Source organism: Heptranchias perlo, chromosome 6, assembly GCF_035084215.1.
Source record: "Heptranchias perlo isolate sHepPer1 chromosome 6, sHepPer1.hap1, whole genome shotgun sequence".
Taxonomy (NCBI): domain Eukaryota; kingdom Metazoa; phylum Chordata; class Chondrichthyes; order Hexanchiformes; family Hexanchidae; genus Heptranchias; species Heptranchias perlo.
In genome coordinates, this window is record NC_090330.1 from 31,181,965 (window position 1) to 31,202,750 (window position 20,786).

At 42.0% G+C, this 20,786-nt stretch overlaps 1 protein-coding gene across 3 annotated transcripts in view; it reads left to right on the top strand.

Moving 5' to 3' along the window:
* The window catches only part of LOC137322872 (spermatogenesis-associated protein 13-like), a 296,919-nt gene that overhangs the window by 17,524 nt on the left and 258,609 nt on the right, over positions 1-20,786 (top strand). For all 3 annotated transcript variants that reach the window (XM_067986041.1, XM_067986039.1, XM_067986045.1), the window contains exon 2: positions 20,397-20,432. In XM_067986041.1, the coding sequence (XP_067842142.1) occupies positions 20,397-20,432 (36 nt within the window). The remainder of the gene's footprint in view (positions 1-20,396; positions 20,433-20,786) is intronic.

The following is a 20,786-nucleotide window of genomic DNA, read 5'->3' on the forward strand; positions in this document are numbered from 1 at the left end:
CACATCCAGGTCTGCCTCCCCACCGCATCTCTCAATGCCTCCACTGCCTCTGTAATCAGATTTCTTGTCCAGTAACCAGTCATGGATGAGCCACAATTTCCTCTAGCTAAACATTGGGAAGACTAAAGCCATCATCTTCAGCCCCTGCCACAAAATGTGTACCCTTGCCACCAATTCCACCCCTCTCCTTGCTCATTCTCTTGGGACGAACCAGAATGTTCACAATCATGGCATTCTATTTGACCCCAAGCTGAGCTTCTGACCCCATCTACTCTCCATCGCAAAGATCACCTACTTCCACCCCTGTAACATTGCCCGCCTCCACTGCTGTCTCAGTCCATCTGCTGCTGAAAGCTCATCCATGCCTTTATCACTTCCAAACTTTAATCAAATGCTCTCTTGACTGGCCTTCCAAGCTTCACGCTCTGTAAATGTCAGTTCATCCAAAACTCTCCTGCCCATATCCTATCCTGTACCACTCACCCATCACTCTTGTCCTTGCTGACCTACATTGCTCCCAGTCGTCCAATGCCTCCAATTTAAAATTGTCATCCTTGTGTTTAATTCCCTTAATGATTTTGCTCTTCCCTTTTTTAACAGCCTTCATCCCTGTAACCCTACTCCCCAAACTCTCCATTCCTCTGGCTCAGGCCTGTTGTGCATTCCCCCCGCCTGCCCAATCCAACTATTGGCTGCCATGCGTTCTGCTGTCTCCTGTGCCTGTCTACCTCCCCCTCCTCCTTTACAACCCTCCTGAAAATCCACCTATTGGATCTAGGTTTCAGTCATCCATGCTAATAAAAGTTTTTTTTGGGTTGGCATCCATTTTTGTGTGATTAAGCCTCTGAAGCACCTTGGGTAATTTTTTTCTACATCAAATAGGCTATATAAATACAAGTTGTTGCATCTCTTGTGCATGCACAAAGCTGCTATAGAAGCCTTTGGCTCCTTTATGTAATGGGCACTCTTCTGGTTTTCAGATGCTTGGGGACGTTGTGAAGATGCATAATGATCAGTGCCATTAGGTCAGCTGTCAACTGATTAATAGCGGGTTGTGGATGCAGTTAGCATGCGTGAAGATGATGCTTCTCAAGTCAGCAACACATCCAAACCCTCACTTCACCCTACTTAAATGACTACAAATGTAAAAAATATGTGCATGAGATTCGTCTTAAATGCCGAAAATAATTGTTTGTCAAAGAAAGAGTGAGCTCGTCTTTTGGCTTACACATCTTTATTAAGTTCGGCATGGAGAGCAGTTGAACAAATGGAGTACAATCAAACGTAGATATGCGTTCTTTAATTCCAGTCTGTCCCTGGGTACAGTAGAGACATCACCTTCAATATTGTACAACAAACTAACAGCAAAGTGTGGTCTTTTTATGTTATATTTGGACACGCCCACTGAAACTTATTTAATGTACATAGACTGAGTGAGTCTCTGTTCGCCACTCAAACACTATTTAAAAACAACTAGCTTTGAAACGGCTATTTCCTTACAAAGATTGCTGTGTCTTTGTTTACTTAAATTATGTGTGATATTCCTCCCATCAAACTTGATCTTGCACAGATTACTGTGTCCTTGTTTACTTCCCCTTGACTTGATTGCTTTGATTGTTTTTGCAAGTAACAAAGTCAGGGCTAATTTAACAGTCTACGGGACTATCTTCTTATGTATATTTTTCCCGGGCTTGCATCTACACAATACCAGTCAATTGACATGTTTCAACTTCTTTGCTCCAAGGAACTCATGATAATTTATACCAGTATTGGCCATCTGTCTCACATCCCTTTTAATTGGGTGGCTACTCAATCCTATCAGTCTCGCACTGTTTCCCTTCCCCTCATCCATGTCTCAACACAAGTGTCAGAAACTGAGCAGGCCAGTCACCTCTATAGCTGCAGACATGGCAGAGCCAGTAGCTCGGCTATCTGAATACCTAACTCAAGGAAGTAGAGAGCGACTGCACTCTGAAGAGGCTCCTACTGTCGCAACCATTTCAGTTGGGTCCTGCCACAAGGGGAATGCATAGAAGGAACACAAGGTAAGGTTGAGAGCATGCAAACTATATGATAATCAAAGTTTACTAAACAGCAGACACACATTGCATTTAGGCAATAAAATTTTGGTTGCACTAATGGTCAACCGTGTCCAGTGTGTTCTTGATATGATGGGTAAAGTAATAGCAGATAGCAGGAATGGGGTCTTTGGTACTCTATTTGCAGCTAATGGAAATGTAAATTAAGGTGTTTTGGATGACGGCCTGTTGATGTTGGAAAGAGGTCTTTGTGTCTCTGTCTTTTTCGTTCCATGTTGCCCCATGTTTCTGAAATTGCTTAAGGAATAACAGCGAGGCTAACAGGGCTCACTATTATTTCAAAGCAAATGGAAGAGTAAGTTCCGGTGAGTGCTCATGCACAGTCAAATGTGGAAATCTGGATCGCCGAAACCCCCGCCATCAACACCCTGGGGGTCACCATTGACCAGAAACTAAACTGGACCAGCCCGATAAATACTGTGGCTACAAGAGCAGGTCAGAAGCTGGGTATTCTGTGGCGAGTGACTCACCAAAGCTTTTCCACCATCTACAAGGCACAAGTCAGGAGTGTGATGGAATACTCTTGACCTGCTTGGATGAGTGCAACTCCAACAACACTCAAGAAGCTTGACACCATCCAGGACAAAGCAGCCCGCTTGATTGGCACCCCATCCACCACCCTAAACATTCATTCCCTCCACCACCGGCGCACCGTGGCTGTTGTGTGTACCATCTACAAGATGCACTGCAGCAGCTCGCCAAAGCTTCTTCGACAGCACCTCCCAAACCTGCGACTCCTACCACCTAGAAGGACAAGGGCAGCAGGCACATGGGAACAACACCACCTGCATGTTCCCCTCCAAGTCACACACCATTCTTCATTGTCGCTGGGTCAAAATCCTGGAACTCCCTATCTAACAGCACTGTGGGAGAACCTTCACCACATGGACTGCAGCAGTTCAAGAAGGTGGCTCAACACCACCTTCTCAAGGGCAATTAAGGATGGGTGATAAATGCTCGCCTTGCCAACAACACCCACATCCAATGAATGAATAAAAAAAAATTGTTCCCATTTGCCCGTCTCGTCTGAAAGCTTCGCGTTAGAGATCTAGCTGGTTGAATGAATGGACAAGTGCAAACTTTTTGCACTGCCCAGCTGGAAACTAACTAATCGCTCCATTTTTTTTTAAAAAAAGGTATGCTGGGTCTAAACTAACTTTTAATGGCATGGTAAGTATTAATGACTGCCAAACAACCTCTCTAGCACCGAAAATTAACTTTTAAAAATGTGGAGTCTCATTCCTCCCGACGTTAATTGTTGGATACATTTTTTTTTAAAAAGTAAAATTGTTATTTTTTCACATTCTTCCTGTCTCTTTTTTCCTCTGTGTTTTAATGTTACCCTCTCTTTATTTCGCTTTCTCTAACTAATTTTGTAGAGAATTCACTAAATTACCTGACACTTCCTGGTTCTTAGACTGCGTGGCTTGTAAAGGAGGCTTTCACTTCCTGGTTCTGACTGTGTGGCTTATCATTGATGCTTCCAGTTGATTGGTTGAGTGGGGAAAGAAATCCTTTCCTCCTCTCTCAGTTCAGAGAAGCCCAGAACAGATGCACTTCTTGCAGATCTCAATTCAAGCAAGTTGGCGCCAAGAAGCCCGTGTAAAGTTTGTGGGCGAGTTAGTTACTTATGAGCTGCGGGCGGCGTCCATTCGCCACTCAGTGCAATTTCCGGCCGAATGACTTGATGTGGGACTTATAGGTCTTGCCAATGAGAGCCTGTCATATGGCTCTAGTAGCCTGCATTAGGGGCTTGAACAGCAGGCTTCTGGCTCCACCTGCACTTTATCTCCATCTTCCTGCAGTGATTGGCTGTCGTCCTCCTTTGTGTGCTCCAAAATTATACCTCTTCTGATCACAAAGTTATGTAGCAGGCAGCACACTGAGTGTCCTGGAGACTTTGGCTAGGCTAAATTACATGATGCCTCCTGGTGAAATTACTGAAGTACTGTTTCAAGAGACCTATGCTGTGTTCAATAATGATTCTGGTAGCTATCTGCTCAACAGTTGTTCATGATGTTACAGAAACTTCAACAGGCAGAGGTCAAGATGATATTCTTGGTCTCTAAGGAGCCAATCGTATATTCTTGTAGGCCAAATAATGGAGGCACAGTGGATTGCCTTAAAATGAAGGGATTGTGGTTGCTGTCTGGGCAATGGACGTTGATCTACATGACCCTGTGTTGATGGTCACAGACTTGCTGAAATGAACTGGTAGCCCTTGCAGTTTGAGAGTATAATTGTTATGTGCTGGAGGGTGTAAGTCCAAATAGGTGTCATGAATGATGCTTTGGGGAATTCTACTATTTGGAGAAATGGCAGTGTAGCATTTGGAGCAAAAGGTCTGAGGGGAAAATAAGTAAGCCGAGCCAAACAACGAAAATGTTTTTCTATAGCCTCCAAACAGTATTCAAAAAATGCGGCTTCTCTTTTTAAATCCTGGCTTTCTTTCAGCAGCCAGCAACCTAGAATGCCTATCTTTATGAGTAGGGGGTCCATACTTCGCAGTCTCGATTATAAATGCTGATAATTTAAGCACACGTTCATTTTAATAACTTGCAACAATAACTTGCATTTATATTTAATTATAACATTTGAATAAAGCGCTTGCCTGTTCATGTTGAGAGCTTCCTACCTAAGCAGAAGTTGTTGATGTGTTAAGTGGACAGAGATCCAGCAAGCTTGTGATCTGTCTGTAGTTCTGACATACACCCCCACCAACTTTTCACCACTGCTGGTGCATAAAGAAATGAAAAGTTTGCACCAAGATGTGATTTGAGTAATGCTCACATATCTTGTATACTGTTAATGGTAGAATGATTTAAGGATTGACAGACTTGAATTGGGGGTGCATATACAAAATGTTGCTTGCTGTTCACATAATGAGATGCAATGAAATATTATTACATTGTCACTCAGATATCACACTAACAATGCCCTATTTTTGTTTCAGCGCTACTGCCTAATTTTAAATAAATATATCTTTGTATCCTGGATAATACTACATTGTGTAAATCCGAGCAGCATAGAAGACAAACAAAGTGAATACAATTTTGCAGGGCTATGGGGAAAGAGCAGGGGAGTGGGATTAATTGGATAGCTCTTTCAAAGAGCCGGCTCGGGCACAATGGGCCGAATGTCCTTCATCTGTGCTGTATGATTATATGAAGTTATCCATAGTGATACCATGACTGTATATTGACTAGTTTTATGCCTAGACTGGAGATGGGAAGAAGAAAAAAAACAAGTCCAACGATGAGCTTAGTTTCAAATGCAGTGCCAGAGAGTACTATTTGCAAAGGCAAAACTTTTTGGAAAATCAGCTGAGGCCTTGCATTCAAACTATATTTCAATATACGTTGCTATTTGTGTGTGTCTGCATGTGGAAGCTATTCAAACCTCAATAACATGTAAGGAATTTACAGACCATGACTGAATGCAAAACTTCCAGGTAATGCAAAAGATGTTTGTTTCTTTGACACAGTACGTTGGTTTTGCCCCAACAATCTGTTGGATTGTCTATTTCTATAGAGATGGCAATTCCTTAATGTATGGCAGGCTGTCTCTGTCAAAAAAAACCTGAGGATTGGTTTGTGCCCTATATATTTGATCAGTGTGATAATGGGCTGGATTCACCTTTTGAATTAAATGTGGTATTTCAGATTTCGACTTTGGGTTGCTGAGAACCATAATATTATAATCTGCTCTGGATACGATCAATCTAAATGAACACTGGCACAGGGTTGTTCAAAACAGTAGCTGTTTCTCTTTAAAATATATAAATTTTTGCCAGATCACCAAACATTTACTTAGGCCTGAGTTTTTACGTGTGTGACTTTGGAACATTCTGAAGCCAAAAGCAATATACGCTTAAGTCTGCAGAATCTAGACACTACATTCAGACAAAAACCTCTTGCATGTTCTTGGAAAAATACATTTCAGTATTTAAGTTATGTATAAATCTGTAGCAGAAATCTTGTGAACCATTTTTCACAAGACTTACAAGTATAATGACCTATCTCCGGTTTACAAAGTGCCAAGGACGTCAGCAGACAAATCCATAATGTGAATCTATGTAGTTTTCTAACGTTTCATACACCATCATCTGAAGGTAATGTCATAAAGATAAGTCATGGGTATTCCAATAGAAAATCAAAGCAAGATGGGTGATGCAGCAAGTTAAAATCTCTTTCTTAAATCTCTAGGACCGAGTTCAGTTCAGACTGCTGGGATGAAGGACTCTTCTTTCTGTTAAGTGTGACAGTCCTACATTTTAAAAATTCATGCTTACTACTTGTTGATTGGTATGGTATGTACCCAAGTGGTGGTTTGTTGCCATAGAAATAATTTCAAATGAGTTGAAAGTGTAACACAGAAATTAGCTGTGAACAAGCTCATATAGCAGATCTTCTGTGGTATTGCTCATGATGCAGCAGATGTTATGCTATTACAAAGAAGGGTGCTGGGGTGTGGAAGTGGAGAAAGGGGTACATTGCTCCTCCTGGGCCCACAAAATAACTCTGGGCTGCTACTGGCCTGTTCATAGGCCCTTCCCTCCTCTTCTCCTTCCACCCCTCACCCCGGTCCAACCTGAGCATTTATGAATTTGAAGATGGGCCATTTTTGGAGCAGTGATAATATCATTTATAGATTTTTAATTTTTTAAAATCAGGATTAATAAAAGGGCAGCAGTGCAAATATAATTTATAACTACTAAGATTAGGGGAGGGGACCTTTTTAAAGAATGCATTTATATATATTTATTTATTGGAAGGTTGTACCATTTATTTGAAGATTGATTCGTGTCTTCTGTGCGACTGTCCATCCTTGCTGATCAGGGGAGTTACTTATAAAACAGCATAGAATTTGAAGGGACTTATTTGTGAGGAAAAGTTTTTTGAATGCAGGGAGCAGGCAGAAGGTGCAATGCCAATATGAAGGCACGGGGAGTTATTGGTGGAGCAGGTATTTATTTAAAAATCAGGGGAGTCATTTAATAAGATGGCAGCAATGGGAATGGAATTTAAAAGGATTTAATTATGTAGAAAGAACTTTTTTTTTGGAAAATATTAAGCATTAAATGTGGAGAGCAGCTAATAGTGGCATGGAAAGTTTCGTTCCAATTAGGGCCTAGAGAACTGGCTGTTTATTTACTAGCTACAATGCCAGGGTCTTTTCCAGGTACTATTCATAAAACACTTGTTTCACAGTTTCTGAGCAGATCTCTTACAAATGTCTTTCTAAATCGTTTCAGTGGAGATTTGCAAATCGTTTAATTTATTTATTATCAGCCAAAATCCTCCTGTAGTCATCTTGGTCCTGTTGCAGCCCAAGTTTTTTTTAAAAAATTCACTTTTAAAACCAGCCAACAGTCACTATCCTCATTTGTGTATGCATTATCCTGCACTCCAAAACTAAAGCCTCTGAATGGGAGCTCTTATTTGCTGATGACTGTGCCCTTGTTGCCCTCACAGAAGAGGACCTCCAAGTCGTCATGAACCATTTCTTGGATGCTTTTAAGAAATTTGGTGTCTCTATCAGTCTGAAGAAGACAGAAGTTGTAAGCCAGCCTGCCCCTAGAAAACCTTATGTGCCACCCAATATTGCCATTGAAGGTCTGCAGTGCATAGGTTCACCTGCCTAGGAAGCATCATGTCACATGATGTGAACCACAGATTGGTTAAAGCCAGTACAGTTTAGCTATGGCGGATACCTTGGTGGCAATGCAATTTGCCCATTATTAACAGTGGCCGGTGTAACTGAAACATCTTTTGAAGCACGGACATAAACCTGAGCACTTGCATCGGGCATCTGAACCCACCCTGAAGTGCTGGGGATCAGAGGCCGGATTCACCACGGCTCTAAAATTGGTCAGCTTGGAGTTTCTCAACAGGTTAGAATTTTACCACAAATCCTGGCTCCCTGCTCAAGCCTTGGTTGGGGGATACAATTCAGAACTGGTTTGAGGAGGATTCCAGGGAGTTGGCACCTTCCAGAGTAGGCTATCATTGCTGCAGGTATGGTGTAGGGTGAGACATGAAGAACTCTCTGCTCTCAGCGGGATCCTGGTCTTTTCACGCCAGGTCTCCCTCAGCAACTTAAAACCCTGGAACTGTTTAAGAGGTGGTCAGACTGCGACGGGGGTGGATGGAAGGTGTCTGTAAGCTGGTGAGATAAACGGGACGATTTCGCTTGCTTGTCTTACTTGGCATGTTAGTTTAAAAAGTGATTATGGCAGTCATTTAAAACGGAAGGGCTCGCAGCAGTGGCAGGAGCAGAAGCCATGGGGTTGAGGGGGGTTAGGATTTTCAATGACGGGTAATTGCAAGGTATGAACAGCTGCTTAAACTGCCTGAAATAGCCGGTGCGCTTAATACGTCTTAAGCGGCACTTTTGTAATTGACACCTATGTCAATAGCAAATGGTTAGCACCATTTGCCCGATATTGGTAGCTGTCCGGGATAAGTGGGGACGTGTAAGTGGTTGGGACAGTAGAGCTTTTGGAAGGCTTTGTGTGATGTTATGGGATAATGGGGGCATTAAACTGGCAACAAAACTTAGACCTATAAGGCAATAGTCATCCTTACTTTGTGTGCGATAGCTGGGCCAATTGCAGTCACCACATTAGAAAACTCAATCATTTCCACCTAGGTTGCATCAGAAAGATCATGAAAATTCTATGGTGACACAAGATTCTGGACACTGAGGTCCTCAGAAGATCAAATATGCCAGTCATAGAGGCAATGATAAGAAAGGTGCAGCTAAGGTGGACTGGTCACCTAGTCCAAAGGCTTGATACTAGACTACCCAAGAAGGTATTCTACGGTGAGCTGAAGCTTGGTAAATGCTCTCTTGGTCAGTTCAAAAGATATAAGGATTACCTAAAGGCCAATCTTAAAAAAAAATGTGGCATCTCAACTGATGCATGGGAATCATGATTCACGATGGCACAACAAAGGTTGAAGCAAGTCGTGTCCAGATAGCTGAAGAAGAGAGCCCAAAGGAAATCAAGGAACAATCAGGCCTCAATTTGACATCCAATGTCCTGTGTGTGGGGAAAACATTCCTCGCGAAAATCAGATTTTACAGTCATAGAGCCCACAACCAGTATTAATTGGGAATGAATCATAGGCAGTCATCATCGACTATGATGGACAAATCATCATCATGCATAGAAAGAAAAAGTCAGTGTTCAAATAGAAGCATAAAAGAAGGTGGGTGTTTTGTGTTGATTTCTTAGAGTTGAAAGAGGCACTTTGTCTCTTTAGTCAACTGTTTGAATAACTGTGGCACCCTGCAATGATAACATTGCATTTAGAAAGAGAGTTATTGTTTTCTGTATCCTGCATGTTGCCGTATTCTGTTTTTTTTAAACTGTATCGTGGAAGAGCAGAACTGTGTCTCAGAAGGAAAATAATGCTAATTGTTAAATGAGAATGCAGCTTAGTTTTTTTTGAGATATGATCAGTTTCTGTTGGGACTTTGTCCAAACTGACTGACAAAGTTTCATTAACTTTTGTGGTGCAAGACTGGTGTTGGCGACTTTTGTCGGCCACTAACTTTAGATAAGAAATGAGTTGACATTTGTGAGCTTAACAAAATTTAGTGTTCCACTGTTTCCTAACTGGTTGGATTGAGATTTACTTAACATGCTATTCAAGTATGCTTGACAGACATCCAAAACACTGATCAAAAATCAATTATTTTGCATATATGCTTAAAGTACATATGAGATTCACACTCTTCTTCAAATATAACTCTTATTTTAATCAGTTTCTTTTGTGTCATAAGCTGTTTGTTCATTTTTGAATATGTTGGCTCGCCAAAAACAGACATAAATGTATTGGTGCAGGAGTCTTATTCCCACTACTGGCCCTGAGAAGTTGCTAAGTGCCCCCAATATTGTAACTATGTAGTTTGGGTGTGGGTTCTACAATCAACAACAAGTCGAGTTGATACACATCTGCTGCTCTGGCTGAAATGGTAATATTGCAGACAGTGTGATTCATTGTCCCCAAATATCCTTGTGGGTACTGCCATACTCCAGATGCAAGTCTAGAGGAACCTACCGGGGGAAAAAAAACAGGAGCTTCGTTACACTTCTCCGGGTCAGAAGAGACCTTGCATATGACTAGAGGGTGGTCGCTGAGAGAGATGAGGCATATCTTCCTCCAAATAGATACAAGTAGGACACCACTTGGTGGTTTTGGGGGTGGGGTGGTAGGGGTCCAGGCCAGGGAAGTTCTAAGATTGACCATTCCCTCCTTCCCCACCCCCCCCACTCCCCCCACCCCCCAACAAAGTCCAGCAAACAGGCCATGGGGGAGCTGGATAAAGTTAAAGTCATGGTCATAAAATCATACAGCGCAGAAGGAGGCCATTTGGCCCATTGTGCCTGTACTGGCTTTTTGAAAGAATTATCCAATTAGTTTCACTCCCCTGCTCTATCACAATAGCCCTGCCAATTTTTCCTTTTCAAGTATTTATCCAATTGGAGGCGTAGCTTGGGCAACTTCCTTCCCCCCCCCCCCCCCCCGGCAAGCAGTTGCTGGACTTTGTGGCTGCATGGGTCAGCAGGCACCGGAGATGTACTCTTAGTGCTTCATCTCTGTGTACCACCTTCCAGTAATGTGCCATGTCCTTTCTGAACCAGAGAAGTAGGAATTCCAAGCGTAGGTGCAATCAAGTTCCTGCCTTTTTCTAGTACGTTCCTCCAGACATGCGTCAGGAGTCTGGCAGCGCCTGTTGCTCCATGCAAATGAAGTACAAACTCTGGCAAAGTCAGTGCTGGAGGCCATTGTTGGGCCTGTGGGTTTTTGGCCTCAGCAACTTTTCTACTGCACCTTTTTGTGTAGTTTAAGTGAGAAAAGACTACCTTGGATTTTCATTCCTTGACTTAATTTAGCAAAAATGTCCATTCACTGTATATAAAATATCTTTCTTGTAAAAAAGCTTTAAATTAAGTTTCCATTTCTTTTCACTAGTGCTGTTAGCATTTTTTGATTAAATTTTGCTGGTTAGGCATTGAAGAGGGAAGCACTGCATACTGAGGAGGGAGGAATAATTTTTACCAAATTAAGGAATAATAAATACACTGATAAATTAAATTGTAAGTTTAATCAAAATTTGTTGAGGGTTGACTCAATATACAAATCTTTACACTGACTAATTAAACAAGATATTATTATGCATTTGATATTTAATCAGTAAGAAATCAGTTATATCAATTTTTAATTTTTTTTGATTAAATTAATATAACTTTTTTGTTTTTCCTTTTTTGTAATTTGTCAAACAGAACAATGTACATCAATATTGCACGTTGACCACTTTTGGAACTCTCTTTGCTATGTAGAAAAGCAAAACAAGTGGAGGCATTTATTATAAAATGCTGAAAGATTGGAAATGTATCTGATCTATATATTACGATAGTACTCCTAACAATGTACATTAAATCTTGTAAATTTGAGTTCACAAATGTTTGACATAATTCTTGGATCATTACGAGCAATCAATCCCAACAATTAACCTATTCAATGTCTGATAATGATTTAGAATTATTTGATTTTAAAAAAAAAATTGATTTGAGTCACATTTGGTTATTGAAAAATGCATAATGACTATTTTAGACAAAAGTTTAGGCAATAGAAACATGGGAGAATTTCCATGCAGTGAGTTGCGCCACTGGCACACCATTAAAAAAAATTTGTGCTCGCTAGTGGTTAGGAGATATATTTGCATGCGGGTCCCCTGGGTCAGCTCATTTGCACATGCATTGGAATGGTTATTGCCATAAATCCCATGTAAAATGAGTGTAAACTGCTGCAGTGCATGGAAACAGGAGCGCCACCTTTAAATACAGCAGCCTGCACATTTCAGCAGACTGGGGGCAACCAGGTAAGGAAGGAGCAATGCTTGGCTCACTCACTTAACTCTCACATAACTTCACTGTGTCTCATCAAACTTTTTGATAGTTTTCAAGAATGGCTATCGTAGGACCCTCTGCAACATGCATCCAAGCAAAGAAGAACAACATAATTTTTCTGACCTGGACCTCCAAGCACTCCTCGAGGAAATTGCATTAAGGGGGCATCGCTTGCTTCCTCACCTCCTGCATCACTTGCATCTTTGCTCCTAGGCACCAGCTCAGATACATTCACCTGGAGACAATTAAATGGTGTTAGTGAGATGTGATACCTTTCCAGTTCAGGTTGAGAAGGTTGCCTGTGGCTTCCTAGTCATGGGACACAGAACTCGTGGGTGCACCTGAAAAGAAGCATGCTCAAGGAACATCACACCTATCATAGAATGGTTACAGCATGGAAGGAGGCCATTCGGCCCATCGAGTCCATGCCGGCTCTATGTAAGAGCAATCCAGCCATCCCCACTCCCCCGCCCTATCCCTGTAGCCCTGCAAATTTTTTCCCTTCAAGTACTTATCCAATTCCCTTTTGAAAGCCACGGTTGAATCTGCCTCCACCACACCCTTAGGCAGTGCATTCCAGATCATAACCACTTGCTGTGTAAAAAAAGTTTTTCCTCATGTCACCTTTGGTTCTTTTGCCAATCACGTTAAATCTATGTCCTCTGGTTCTTGACCCTTCTGCCAATGGAAACAATTTCTCTCTATCTACTCTGTCTAGACCCTTCATGATTTTGAATACCTCTATCACATCTTCACTCAACCTTCTCTACTCTAAGGAGAACAACCCCAGCTTCTCCAGTCTCTCCATGTAATTGACGTCCCTCATCCCGGGAATCATTTTAGTAAATCTCTTCTGCACCCTCTCTAAGGCCTTCACATCCTTCCTAAAGTGTGGGGCAGACTCTGATGTTTAGCTCTGAGGATGTGTGGCAGCTGATGGGTGTGACTCTCTAATCTACAGTTCTCCTTTGTGGCAACATCACAGAAGTTTTGCCTTTGTTGCAGGAACCAATTGCAGTGTGTGGCAGCTTCAGTGGAATTTGTAGGAGATCCCCAGCTAAGAAGCAGCCAGAGACCAGTTGGTGCCTCCACCTTCCACAGAAGCACAGACTGCAACTTTGGCAGTAATAGGGGAGAGAGTAGAGTGCACACTCTACTGAATTCCAGACCATGGCAGCCACAATATCTCTGTTGCTATCTCTCGGGGCTTTCAGAATCTGATAGCTGTCATTGTACCAGCCATCGTGCTGATCAGTGGGGCCACAGATCCAGGGCCCTGTGGAATGATAACGGCTGGAGACCAGCTGCCTCATACAGCCATCTCTCAGGGCAGCAGCATATGTGATGCTCCAAGGGGGATGGACGAAGGCCTGACATCAATGGAATGTGGGAGGTGACATCAGGCTGCCCAAGAGCAAGCTCCAGATATGCAGCTAGTAGCAAGCTGCCATGAAAGAAGGGCCACATCAATCGCTTGACTCTTTTGTAGAGCATATCGTGCTAATCACCTTTCACTGTCTTAGCCCTCAGGTGGGATGTGGAAGAAGCACTTGAATAGTTTTTTTTAAAAGAGGCACATGTCGGCATCCAGGAGAAGCACAGTGTTAAGAAACTGTAGGTTGATTGTGTCCACTTTGGAATTCTCCAATTGAATAGAATGTGCACTGCCATAGAATTTTGTTATTGATGGTAAGAGCCATCCAGGAAAGGGTGCACTTATTTGGTGCTGACATCTTTATTCAAGTGACTATTACTGGCACAGTCATGTAGAGGCAAAGAGGGCTGGTGTATTGTCATGTTGTAGGATGGGTGGTGGATTGAGGGAATGTCCCTTTATTTGAAAGTGGGGGAGATGGAGGTAAGGAAGTGGTAGACTGTATTGCACAGAAGTGAAGACTTCGGTAGTAAATGGATTATGCACTGATTTTGGGATTTAAAAAAAAATAAACTCCATTTAAAATGGCATTAGTACAATAGCATATTTTTTGGACACCGACCTATGTACTAAATTAGAGCTACCCCTGTTTTAGTAACCTAGCATTTTCGTAAGAGATTATTTATTTTCAAGACATTTCAAAAATGATACTTAAATTTGTACTAAAGAAAAATTTGAAACTTTTTTTTAAACAAGAAAATCCAAGATGCATGTATTATGACAACTTGACAATTTGGTTGGAATTTCATTGGTTCTTTGCAATCGCGACATTATCCATAGTGCAGAGTCAGCGTTCACATTTTTACAAATGATACCCAACATTACCTCTGCACTAACACCATAGCCTCCACTATTTCCATACTTTCTAAATCAAGCCATAGGTGAGCTGAATTTTCTTCAGCTCACTGTCAGCAAAATTAAAACCAGCCTTTTTGGTTCCTATCAATACCTACATATTTCTGGCTCCTGCCCTGTCAATCTTTGTACTGAACTAGGTTCTTTTGCACCTTGGCATTCCACTTGACCCTGAGCTGACCTTCCTACCCACATCTCTAGAACATTACCCAGTTATCCCATTAGCTTTCTCTCTCTGCCATCAACACCTTAATGCACATCATTACCTCTAGAAATTATTTCTCCAATGATCTTGCTGGCTTCCCCTATTCCATGAATTTCATTAATTTAGAACTCGCCAACCAAAATCCTTTCTCCCACGATGTCTTGTACTATACCAACCCTGTCCTTGACCCGCTCCACTGGCTTCCTGTCTCCCAGCACATCTACTTTGAGGTCCCAGTCTTTATTTTCGAATCTTTTTATGGTCTTGCTCATCTTATCTCAGAAATCTTCTCCAGCCAGCACCCTTTTCTTCGCCTCTGATTCTGGATTACTGCTGGTTCCCTGTTACCTATGTTCTACCACCAGGGGCCAGTCTTTCAATCATTGCAACGCTGTTCTTTGGAAATATCTCTCAGAACCACTTTGCCTTGCTCTCTGCTTTCCTTCAACCTATCTTGCCATAATTTCTTCTCACTTAATCATTTATCTCTGCTACTTGGCATTGTCTTCTCCCCCTGTATAGCATTCCTCTACATGAGAGGCACTATAAAAATTTAAGTTGGTTGTTGGTCCTCCTCCTATAGTGAAAGCCAGAGAGAAGCGATGACCCTCCTGGTCTGTATGGCTCAGTATTGCACTACATTGTGCATTTGCGTTGAGCCTTTGAGGGAGCCTGACTAGCCTTTTGTCAATGCTACCCTTGAGAGAGCAGGGGTGGGATAACACCTAAGCTAAAATAGCAGGCAGAAGAATGTTAAACAAGGATGTGAAATGTTCATCAGTTGATCATTGACAATTTCTAAGTTTATATATTTTAAAATGGAATATAATGCATGAAAGGCTGAGGGATATAAAAATTTAGATAGGAATAAATAGAAGTTTAGGTGGGTAAATAATTCAAATAATCTACATTTTTGAATGATGTTGATTATGATGATAAACCCAGCAATTGAAAAGTTCTATTGCCCAATTGAGACCTTTTTACAATTTACATTGTTTTGCTGAGTTCAAGATGATAGCTGTTGGCATAGACTGTTCACATGTGTAAAATACTTTTACTTTCACTGCTGTGACTACATATTGTTGTCTGTAAATGTACCCAGTAATGTTCCCCTCTATGCCCCAAGAATAAATAAAAACATATTGTTTGATTTCATGAATACGGAGGAAAAGTACATCTGAAATTATCCAATATTGATTTTTTTTTTCTTTTCTGCTTTAACAAGATCACAGGATAGTTATGGATGAGAAAGGCCATTTGGTGTGCACATGTGATGTAGTTCAACAGTCTATTGGCTGCTCTGCTTTAGTTGGACATGTTGAGTCTACTAAGACTTCTAGATCTTTTTCAGCTTCATCCTTAGCTATTTCACCTATCAAAGTGCCTTGCAGTGGATTTGATGCTAATGGACCTAAATGAAGTCTGCAACATTTGTGACATAATTTGAGCATGTCAAGCTTTGTTGCACTGTTCAAGCAGTTGTCTCTGCCTCTTTTTCTCTTCACAAAGTTTAAGAAATAGTGTTTAGTTCAGGGTTTCATTTTTGATCTGTATAAGAGGATTATAAACACAGGATCTAGTGACCTGAAAAAAAGTATCTAATGCTCTAGAAGTGCATGTCACTGTTAGTTAAAATCAGTGTGGTCTACTATTTTAGAATATTAAATTTGAAGCATAAAAGGGGAAATTTTTTTAAGAAACTTTTTTTCTTTTCCACCTCCCCCCCCCCCCCCTCCCCACACCTTGGAAAAAGTGAAACTCATTTTTTTTTAACATTAGTGTTTCATCTCATCCTACCTCATAATTCCTTCAAAGAATGCCCTGCAGATGTGTAAATCTCTTTGCTGCTGGTCTGCTAGGCTGCTGTGCAAGCTTGAAAAGGAAGAATATGGCTGGCACAAAAGAAACTAGTTTTCAGAACCGTTGAAGATTTGAGTACTTTCATTTGCACCAGTTTAAAATCGTATAGAAAATTGTGCAAGACTTGTTTTAAGTTGTTTTCAAAATGCAAAATCTATGTAACTTTCCCCAAAACTTCAGTTTAGTTTTAGATTGTGAAGATCGTAGAATCATACAGTATTGTAAACCTGAGGTTGATGCAGAATCTGCAACTTGCTACATTTTTGACTATATGGAGGTGCCCTGATCTTCCAACATAACTTGCGTGAGAGATCGCCGTTTCTCCGGGTTCTTTACTGAAGTTACACCAGCAGACCGGGGAATCCCTGTGGAAGTTCTACCCCTACATGCAGGAGGAGAAGCAGGAGTATTACCCCCAGCTCCACAGCATTACTGTGGGCTGCTGCCGACCTGTACTAATTTGACTTTTTCTAAGCAGGTTTTGCAGGATTGATGTGTACACGAGAGCAAAACCAAATCCATTCACCACATTGCATTTTTGAAAAAGATATATCCATCTCACCACTGATCCAAACATTTAAAAATAAAAGAATAAATGGTGGAGTGACAGGCTCTTCAAGCAATGATTACAAATATGTTACTCAAAAATAATTTAGAAAAATAATCCTTGCCACCAGGACAGCCGGTCTCCCCCTCAAATCCCATTGTTCAGCTGTTCCCTTTTTTGCTGATTAAAACTCAGGCTCGAGCTCCGGCTACAAAGTGCGAGGAGCCGACAGCTGAGACAGAGTTGTAAGGCCTGGGGTTGTTTCTGGAGTTTGTTGTCCTGAGAGTGGACCCAAGGAGCGGGGCTGCGACTGTGCCTCTCAGTGATCCCATCCTGGCATGAGTGGCAGTGGTTAGAGCTTACAATGTTAAAATCAGGCTGTTCAGCTCCACGTGAGCAGTAAGAATCTTTCACTATTTACCCACAGTAAGGTCCCCAGGTGTGACTCACTGCTTTACTGTTGCTCCCCTCTCAGCGACGCTCCCACTCACCATATTGCCGTCGCTCCTGCTCCTTGCTCTGCAGGAAAAGCTGGGCCCAACAGCCACTCCACCGCACCCCATTCCCCAGTGCCCTTCTCTTTTCCAACCCCTCCCCCCCCCCCCCCCCCCCCCGATCTCATGACCCCCAGTCCCAATTTACTCATTACCTAGTCCCAATCTCCTGCTCCCTAGTCTCTGTTCATCCTTCTACCCCGTCTCTACACCCTACCTCGCTCTTCCTTTCTCTCCCCTCCACTGGACGATTCTGTTTCTCGTCATCCCTAAGCAGGAGCCACCTCTCTGTGCCATGGGGGGTAATGTCATGGAGCGGTAGGGGGAGGTGCTGCTGCGGCACAAAATTTGAAAGATGAGGTCCTCCCGGGCAGTTAGAAGCGGTGCCCGGGAGATTTATGTCCCATTCCGGGAGACTCGGCGCAACACACCAGGGCCGGATGGAACTGTTCTGCGGGCTGTATGTTTGACACCCGGATCTACAGTAAGTAGCTGCTGTTGCCTTTTTTTCCTGATTTCTGCACTTTAAGCACTTGGCTGAAAAATGGTTCCATTCTCTACATGTATTACAATTGTGACTTAAGTGACTAGGGACGTTTTACTATGTCGAAGGTGCTATATAAATGCAACTTTTTGTGACAAGGTAGGCGGCTTTACTGACATGAAATTTTCCATCGTATTTACAGTCCATTTCAGGAGCTTTTCATTTAGTCTTTTGAACACAGAATTGTTCCATCTTGCTCTGAACAACTTCTATCAGTCTTGTCTTCATCTCTCTTAAACTGAAGACCATTAAGTCCCGGCAGATTGGAAAACTGCTAATGTAACACCGTTATTTAAAAAGGGTAGTAGGCAGAAGGCTGGAAATTATAGGCCAGTTAGCTTAACATCTGTGGTGGGTAAAATTTTGGAGTCTATTATTAAGGAGACAGTAACGGAACATTTAGATAAGCATAATTTAATAGGACAAAGTCAGCATGGCTTTACGAAGGGGAAGTCATGTCTGACAAATTTGCTTGAGTTCTTTGAGGATATAACGTACAGGGTGGATAAAGGGGAACCAGTGGACATAGTGTATTTAGACTTCCAGAAGGCATTCGACAAGGTGCCACATAAAAGATTATTACTTAAGATAAAAAATCACGGGATTGGGGGTAATATTCTGGCATGGGTGGAGGATTGGTTATCGAACAGGAAGCAGAGAGTTGGGATAAATGGTTCATTTTCGGACTGGCAACCAGTAACCAGTGGTGTTCCACAGGGGTCGGTGCTGGGTCCCCAACTCTTGACAATCTATATTAACGATTTGGAGGAGGGGACCGAGTGCAACATATCAAAATTTGCAGATGATACAAAGATGGGAGGGAAAGTAGAGAGTGAGGAGGACATAAAAATCCTGCAGGGGGATATAGACAAGCTGAGTGAGTGGGCGGAGATTTGGCAGATGCAATATAATATTGGAAAATGTGAGGTTATGCACTTTGGCAGGAAAAATCAGAGAGCAAGTTATTTTCTTAATGGCGAGAGACTGGAAAGTACTGCAGTACAAAGGGATCTGGGGGTCCTAGTGCAAGAAAATCAAAAAGTTGGTATGCAGGTGCAGCAGGTGATCAAGAAAGCCAACGGAATGTTGGCTTTTATTGCTAGGGGGATAGAATATAAAAACAGGGAGGTATTGCTGCAGTTATTGGTGAGACCGCACCTGGAATACTGCATACAGTTTTGGTCTCCATACTTAAGAAAAGACATACTTGCTCTCGAGGCAGTACAAAGAAGGTTCACTCGGTTAATCCCGGGGATGAGGGGGCGGACATATGAGGAGAGGTTGAGTCGATTGGGACTCTACTCATTGGAGTTCAGAAGAATGAGAGGCGATCTTATTGAAACATATAAGATTGTGAAGGGGCTTGATCGGGTGGATGCAGTAAGGATGTTCCCAAAGATGGGTGAAACTAGAACTAGGGGGCATAATCTTAGAATAAGGGGCTGCTCTTTCAAAACTGAGATGAGGAGAAACTTCTTCACTCAGAGGGTGGTAGGTCTGTGGAATTTGCTGCCCCAGGAAGCTGTGGAAGCTACATCATTAGATAAATTTAAAACAGAAATAGACAGTTTTCTAGAAGTAAAGGGAATTAGGGGTTATGGGGAGCGGGCAGGAAATTGGACATGAAGCTGAGTTCGGATCGGTCAATGCCCTGTGGGTGGCGGAGAGGGCCCAGGGGCTGTGTGGCCGGGTCCTGCTCCTACTTCTTGTGTTCTTTAGATTTGTGGTTGGGATCAGATCAGCCATGATCTTATTGAATGGCGGAGCAGGCTCGAGGGGCCGATTGGCCTACTCCTGCTCCAATTTCTTATGTTCTTATGTTCTTATGTAAGTATTTCAGTGCCTCTCTGCCCACACAGGTAATTTTGACTGCTTAATGAGACATGATGCGTTCTCATAATTTCCCACATTGTTTCAAAGTTTTTATAATTGCTTGGCTAGATTATCTGCCAGCTCTAGTTTTGTTGGAAACGGTACATCTTGAATAACAAGTTTTCAAAACTGAACACTCCCATGGCACAAAATTTTAATTTTCCATTTTAAAATGATGTTTTGGCTGGTAAGTCACACAGAAAAGCAAAAAGCAAGTCAAGCAAAAATAACAGGGATTTAGCACCTTCTGGAAAGGAGGTAGCGGATAAATAAAAGTAAATAAATTGACTGATGTAGCAGTTGTTTGTTTTGAATTTAAAAACCCCCTTTTCAATGAATGAAAAGCAGATATGCTACTCTTGGATATGTAAACACTTCATAACTTGGCTTTGGACACACTGGGTGAATTTCATGCAATAGGTGACGAAATGAGATTTGGATGAGGCATTTCGGTCTTGTAGTTTTCAGATGGACAACGTACAGATGGACATTGTTATTCTGGATTTAGTTTGTGTGCGACTAGACTTAATACTGATCTAACAACTACATATTTTCATTTTCAGGGATTCACTGGTCGGGCTGTCAGTGCTCCAGACTTGGTAAGATGAACTAGAATTTAACATTTATCCAGACTGTATTTTATAATTCCCACTGTTATGGCTCACCTGATGGCTGTGTGTGTTGAAAACCAGAAGGTTCCAGGTGTGATACCAATTCTGTGGTGACTAACTGATCCCAACTGGGGCAGTGGTTGGAATGCTACAATTGACCTCAGTATCACTGGGCTAGAGAGGGTCAAAATTCGCATAATCCCCACTTCTGATTACTGCTCAGTTACACCCTCCTCCACCCTTGTCTGAAAAAGTGAACATAGGTTCAGGCATGGCTGTGATGTCCTCCACTGCTGAATAGATTGTCAAAACAAACCAATTAGGCTCCCACTTGACGATTGG